The 7,769-nt window shown below is 43.0% G+C and overlaps 1 protein-coding gene across 1 annotated transcript in view; it reads right to left on the bottom strand.

The window, feature by feature from the left end:
* IFIH1 (interferon induced with helicase C domain 1) overlaps positions 1-7,769 on the bottom strand; it is a 56,553-nt gene that overhangs the window by 25,942 nt on the left and 22,842 nt on the right. The window contains exons 3-4 of the mRNA XM_019522839.1: positions 6,058-6,214; positions 4,266-4,442 (exon numbers count right to left, since the gene is read on the bottom strand). Coding sequence (XP_019378384.1) covers positions 4,266-4,442; positions 6,058-6,214 — 334 coding nt within the window. The remainder of the gene's footprint in view (positions 1-4,265; positions 4,443-6,057; positions 6,215-7,769) is intronic.

Here is a 7,769-nt window from a genome sequence, read left to right on the forward strand (position 1 = left end):
GCATGTGCCTGCACTTCTGGAATGAAAAGGGAATGTCTATTCACCTCCAAATTGGTTCAAGCTCTGCAGGTTAGACTAACCTGCAAAGATTGAATCAATCCAAGCTGAGGCTTTTTGAATGCCTGTCTCTAGCCATAGGATTTAAATCAGTCCACACAGGAAAGACTATGGAAAATCTGACTTGTAGCACCTAGAAGGTTTTCAATTAATAAGCCCACATGCTGAGAATTGCTGCAGTCAACAAACAATCCACAAAATGAAATGGTCATTATAAACAAAAGATTCTATTTTAAAATGAGATTTAGCATTTCCTGGGAAAAGGAAAGTTACAATACTAGCTACTGGTAAGGATTTCTTAGGGTGATATATTTTATTGGACCAACTGTGTAGTAGCAGACAAGCTTTCAAAATTGGAGTGGAGTGACCATATCTTAAGTGGAGATGTGGTCAACATGCCTTAGGCAGTAAAAACAGAATTGTATCTTGCTCTCTTTTTAGCAAGTTTTAGGGCCCTTGAAGGCTACTTAACAATAACTAGGCCTCTTCTTGTCCACAAAACAAAATAAATATAAAGATGAAGTGGAAACTCAACTCTTGATCTTATGGGTAGTTCAGTCTCCAGTCTTGATCTCTCTTCCATATTAAAACCACTACTAGGAATGCAATCACTGATGTTATTTTATGCTGTGAACACCTGGTTATAGTGACCTGGAAGGAGACTCTCAACCATTCCATACTGGCCTTCAAGGCGGCCAAATCAGTGACTGTACAAAAAAAGCTTTATATCCCAGGTACAGACAATATCTGTTCCTCTTTCCATCTACAGCCTGTGGATTTTCTGGCATAGCTTTAAGAGCAATACATCTGTCAAAATGTAGCCAAAAATTAGGAACATACTTTATATAAATATCTAACTGCTATGCTGTATTAAAAATGCAGAACATCCTTTCTAATGATGGAGTAAAATTTATCAATTACACTACTTTTTCAGAGATTTTTCAAGACAACCTACTAAATATAATATTAGTGGAAATCCATCTCTGAATATTAAGTTGACTTTTTCTCATTTTCACTTTCCATGTAAAAAGACAGTAAGGAGGTCAAATTAAAATGCCAAGCATCTATTCTACATGTACCCCTATCAACAATTTTTTTTTTACTGAAAGACATGCAGGCAGCAGAGAACATGGTATGGATTCACAAAGTGTTTGTAGATAATTATCCCAATTGCAAATGAGAGTATTCATTATAAAGTCCTCACTTAATAGTATCCATTAAAAGAGAAATGAAAGTATAAAGTAATCATTTTCCAAAATGAATTTGGATTTTTAAAGGTTGGAAGTATAACACTCTCTTTAAAAATTGCTCATTTTCATAAATTATTTTAAGAAGGAAAAAGGCAAATCTAAAGATAATGAAGCTGATATGCCAACAGCTTTTTTAATCGGTTTTGACAACTGTCTTTCTGACCACTGCCCATTGTAATTCTCCACTGCATTGTGCTGCACCATAGTTACACGCACTTTACACAGCAACAAGTATCTACAGATGATGCAAGGTGACAATGACTGACCCCTATACTTCATCTCTTCTCCAATTAAAAAACATTATGACAGGATGTCACCTGGGCCACAAAAGTATGCTGATTGGGCCACATGCAGCCCACAGGCTGAGAACCACCATGTTAGACAAAAAGGCAGCTATTTAGTATTATACGTTGATGGGTTGGAATTTTCAAAGCCAACTCCTACTCAGCCTTGCTCATTTGAGTTGATCACTGGGAATATCTTATCTCAGCAAGGCAGGCAGGATTTAATTTGATTACTATCTTTACTTGGGCTCCATCTAAATCTGTAGCAGATGTAAAGGGCTCCTTAATTAGGCATCCTTTTGAATCATCCGTGATTCAACCATGATAGTACATGATCCTGTGTGGATCACTGTGCCCTTGTTTTTGTAACAGGGAGCCAGGGGCTCCTGTTACTTGAAGAGAGAAGCTGCAGCAGGCATGACCTGATGTGGGTGGAAGACAGAGGATCCTGGACTAGCTGCAGGCGAGTAGGCAGCTAGAGACCCAGGGCTGCAAATTCCTATTGCAGGGCTAGCTGCCTAATAGTAGGACAATAGGGCAGTGCTCTCGGTAGGATGCAAGGGTGCTACTATAGTTTGACCAGAAAAATAGCAGTAAGCTGCTCTGGAGGCTAAGGGGACACACCTGCTGCCGGTCAAGATGGCACCTAGTCAGAAGGGGAGGAGCCCAGGAGACATAAGCCAGGGCCCCTGAGGCAGAGGAGCAGTGCAACCCTGAACTCTTCAGGGACAGGAGCTCCTGCCAGCTCAGGCTGGTGGGGAGTTGGAGCTGTGGGCCATGACAGGTACTCCCAGGCCTGAGAGAGCCAGAGAGTGAAGAGGTATCTTGGCAGTGGTACGATGACTCAGAGGGGAAATCTGGAAGTTTTTCTTGAAAGCAGTGGCTTGCATTTTTATTTCAGTTTTATACTGGAGAACTGGAGATGGCTGTAGGGTGGAAAGGAAGCCACAGGAGTGCCTGAGGGGCATGCCAGATTTTGAGACCTGTCAGGGGCAAAGCCAGCTGGAGGACATCAGACTGGTCCATTTTTCCACCCTCCATCACCGCCATCTCTACATGTTTGTGAGCCGCACAATCCATCACGCCACCCTCACGTCCCATCTAGACACCAAGTGGCAGGACCTACTCGGTGAGGGCATGGCTGGGGCACCTCAGTGGCTGAGCCTATACTCCATCCTCATCCCACAAGCCCATGGGGACCTCAGCTGGTGGGTCCTCCATGGAGCGGTCACTATGGTATGTTTGCAGGCAGAGGGAGACCCTGGCACACATGACCTTTGAGTGCGCCAGAGCTGGAGGTGGAGGGGCTGCAGCCTACAACCTCCTTCTGAAGTTCTGGTTGAATTTCACCCCCCAATTCTTTGTTTTTGGTCACCCTGGGACCTCCTGGTCAACCTGCTCTTGACCCTGGCCAAGTGGGCCCTGTACTTGACCAGGAAGGAGGCTCTGGCTGGGAAGGTGCCCAGAGACTGCAGGGCCATTTTCCTCTCACTTGTCCAAGCACGTATCCAGGCAGAGCACCAGTGGGCAGCATCAACTGGCTCCTTGGATGCCTTTGAGGACCAGTGGGTGCAGCCCAGGGGGCTCTGCTTGGTGTCCCCCTTAGGCGCACTTATTTTCATGTTTTGACCCTTTGACCCACATGGCACTCCTATCCTGTTTTTTTTCATTAGTTGTCCTAAGAATTTAGCTGTTCCATTCATCCATTAGCCCCTGTAAAACAGGGCTATTAGTTAGCCAGGTGGGCCTTGCCCATGGTAACTGGATGGACAAGTAGACAGGGCAGAGGCATGAGACAGAAGCAGGCTGGGGCCAAGACAGCTGGAGCCTGAGCTCAGAGGGGGCAACTGAGATGGCCTGAGACCTACAAGAGACCGAGACTGAAAGGCCAGGGGAGAGCCCGTGGGCCTATATACCAGTCCCCAGCCAAAGTAACTTGTAGGCTTAAGACTTAGAAAGTCAAAACCTATACAGAGTGATATCTGAAGCACTGGCATGGTTGTAGGGGCAGGAAGCCATGAATAGTGCTTAAGGTAATGGGTGCCACCTAGGGCTTGAAGGACAAGACTAGGGATCAGCTGGGTATGGGAGGGATCTGCTGGCCAAACCAGGCTAGGGCTCACTCTGGGACCTGGGTACAGCCTTCCTTCTACAATAAAAATAACCCATCAAGACATGACAGAAGAGAGGAAAAGGGAGAGTATCCTAAGGAGCTGGAGTGGGGCAGAAGCCACATGGACCCCAGGGGTCTGGTCCTGCTACAGTTCCCACAAGCCATTCTGAAGTGGGCCACAAGATGGCTTATGGACCCTCTGATCTTGAAAGATTTTCCCATTGTCTGTTCATTATTAAGTCAGTCCAACTGCCAAGGTATGTATAAATTCTTCTTGCTGAATTTAAATGAAAGAGGCTGCAGAATTTGGTGCACAAGGGAGGTCAACAGGTCTTGGTATTACTGCTACTGCAAAGTCAGGGAAGTCTCCACTTCTCCAGAGTAGTGCTCCCCCTTTTCAGTTCTTGCTTTGTTAGCCTTAATAATAGCACACATGCAAGTTCACTGAAGTCCTTAGCATCATAGCAAAGAAATCCATAATATTTTATAGATCTTGCTTTCAACTACTTTTAATTCCTGAACTGTAATCAAGTCATGCAAAATGCTAATTATTAGAAATACCTGAAACTAGAGAAGTATTTTTGGGAAGTGTTTCCAATAAACTGTCTTCCCTGGACAGGATATCATTCACTTCATTGTTTTGCTTTTGCTCCTTTGCCGTTTCAGAAGACATTGAATTTTGAACTTCCATTTCCTCATTTGCAGTTGTTGGTTGCTTTGGCTCATCTTCTTTATGCTCTGTTTATAAAGCAGGAACAAGCATATTGCATTACAAAACTCACAATTTTCTTTATAAACACTGCCTATAAACAACGTCAACTAAAATAGCAAGTCTAATCTGCATGCAATTTACACATCCAACTCAGCACAGAGAGGTGAATATCTTTTTTCATGGTTAAGTGTTGATTCAAGATTCCTAATTTGGGATTTAGGTAACCTTTTCATTTTAGTATGATGGAAACTGTGCCCAATATGTCCATAACATTTAATACCACTGTTTCTTTTAGACTTGTCCTTTGCGGTATTTGTATTTTCAATATGATTACACTGCATGTAGATATACTGGTGTTTTCACCAGAACCGGCAAATCATTTTGACAAATACTAGTGTCCTGAAATGTTTGCACAGATAAAAACAAATACCCATAGTGTAGTGTCCCAACTCTTCAAATAAGGAGACTGTATCTGCTATGGCAGGAAAAAAACGAGAGAAGTGATAAAAAAACCAAAAGTTTTGTTACCAAATCAGTAACTTCTGAAATACCTTAAATCTTCTAAAATATTGCTTGGTCTGTTATAAAACATGGGATATATTTTTAGGAGCTGCTGCTTTCTTTTTTTTTTTTTTGTTGCAGAATCCCTTGGTCAGCAAATAAGAAAGGACAAACCCAGAACATTACAATTTATTCCACAGAAGTATAAAGTTAATAGTAGCTAAAACACTGAAGCTTTTTCAAGTTTTCTCAGTTTATATCAGGGTGTCAAAAATACAGCCCATGGGCCAGATACCATCCAGCCCCCACTGCAGCCTGTGGGTTGCAGTGACATGCAGGCAGCATGCAGGGTAGAGTGGGCACCACGTGTATCACAAACTTGGAGCAGCAGCTCTGGGACTGCATGCCACAGCCCTGCAGCAGCCAGACCACAGCCAGCCCCATCATGGGGCTAGATGAGTTTGATACCCCTGATTTATATGAACAGCTAAATCTAATCTATCTAATTGTTTGCTTATTGTATTCAACTTCTTCTGAGACCTCTGATGGTTCACAAAGATGATATGTTGAATTCTGTCCTTAAGAGATGCATTCATTGTTATCTGCTGGTATTAAGAGGCAGACATTTGTATGAGAAACTTGAAAATACTGTTTTGTATTTATCAAAAATAATCTTCAGAATCACTCTATAGGCAAAATTAAGTGGATTTTTAAAATACTGAATTGTGAAAAAAACTTAAAGGTGGGCTGCAAAGTTGGAAATTGTATTCTGATTTTGAAGTAATCCTTTTCCTGATGTTTAAAAATGTACTAAGATATTAGGTGCCTGACCCTGTAACTCTTGGGTGAGATCCACTGAAGTCCATTCAGCATAGGCGATGTGTAGAAGGAGCACGTAGCCCCCTGAAATTGACCGCTGCTGGCCAGGGAGTGGAGGGCAATGGCCGGTGCCCCCCTCCCAAGAATGTGGGGGTACTAAGGACCGCCCCCCCAGTTGGCAATCGGTCGCTGGTGCCTCCCCAGAATCAGGAGGCACCAGTCACCCATGCCATTCGGTGAAGAGTTCTATGCCTCAGTGCAGAACCTAAAAGCAGAGATGATAAGAAGTCATCATTTAAACTAGAAAAACAACATGATTACCTCCTGTATTTCCACTTAAATAATCTGCAAGGTCTGCATGGTCAGTTTCACGCAGGACAGACAAAAATTCAGAGAACCAATTTTTCTTCTGCACTATTGTACTCAGGAGCTCCCTTGCACCTTCTCTATTCCCACGAGTTTCAGTAACAGCCCGGATCTGATGAAAAAAAAAGTAAATGAACTGTAAAATGTATAGAATGAAAATCCTAAATGCAATATTAAAACTTTAAAACCATATTATTTATTCTAAAGGCCAAGCAGTAAAGGAAAAATATGTGCAGAACACTGGCTTTTTCTGGGCCCCCATTAGTGTACACAGCAGAAGGGATAAAAATATATAAGTAGCCGAGCCAGTAGTTTATAAATCAAGAAAGGCATACTGCATTTTGTTCATCATCCCAATGCAGCATTGTTCCTTATGAAACAAAACATTATATTGAAGACATTTTCCTCATCATTTACTGTTGTATAACATTTGTATGTCTCTGGTGCCTGGCACATGTCCATTTAATGGTGCAATGTGATCTATTTCCCAATCCCAGGAATCTCACCACCTGCCATGCCACATATGGATGGCAGGACACGTGATTCTGGGACTAGAAATCAGGCCCCAACTGCACCACTATTATTTGACAGTGCAGGGGGAACCCAGGATCTCCCTCCACTGGCAAGTTGGAAGTTAGGTATTCAGTGAAACTATTGGACAATTACACACATGCAGGGAGCCTGCTCCAACACACTGGAAATCCACCATGTCAGAGCAGACTCAGTTAATCGAGTCTGCTGGAGCATGTACATCGACGCACTCTGGCAGCCTCGGGCATCACATGTATCGGTGGTGCAGAATTTCTCTGTGCTGAGAAAATGGCACTGGTGCACTTTGAAATAAAACACGTTTGGTGTGCTTTAGTTCAAAGCACCCCACCACCATTTTCTCAGCATGGAGACATGCTGTGCCACTGATACACATGACGCACAGGCACTTTTAATTAGCTCAGCCTGGCAGCACGTCAGCAGCATGTGTAAAAATGCCTGTTAGGTCCTGGGCTGGAAGCCACAGCCAGTTGATTACTGTTGTTAGTCCCAGGACTGCACTGGAGCCAGACTGAGACTCTCTCAACCTGGGACCATCAGTTGATTGTGGGTCCCAACTCCTGGATCACACTGGAGCCAGCTAGAGACTTGGGTACAGTCCTGCGACTGGGGGAACTGTCAACCAAGCGCCACCATGCAGCTGGGACTGGGCTCCATGGCAGGAAACCGTCACATGTTCAACTTTTTTTTTTACTTTTTATAAATGCTGATTAGGGGTAAATGGGATAACAATACAACAAAACAGCAAAGGACAGCTCACACAGAGGGCCAGGTGCAGAAGAAAGAGCCTGGAGATAGGCCTCAAGGTCTGCCCGCACAGTCTAAAGGTCCACCTGCACATGTTCAATTTAAGGTGCGATGGAAATCAACCACAAAATTATTACACATATTACATGACATTACTTGCCTGAACATGTGGCTGAGTTACTATTTAAGATACGATTAACTGGTTACCATATTTAATCAAATAGAAGGTGACCCTGATTATAAAATGACCCTTCAATAATTGGATTCTATATATGGAATTATAGAATCTACATACATTGTATAGATTCTATATATATCGTTATATAATTCTCCAGGTATAGAATCTAATTATCAGAGGTTTGACTTGAATT

This window comes from Gavialis gangeticus, unplaced genomic scaffold, assembly GCF_001723915.1.
Source record: "Gavialis gangeticus isolate Ggan-Ray unplaced genomic scaffold, GavGan_comp1, whole genome shotgun sequence".
Classification (NCBI taxonomy): domain Eukaryota; kingdom Metazoa; phylum Chordata; order Crocodylia; family Gavialidae; genus Gavialis; species Gavialis gangeticus.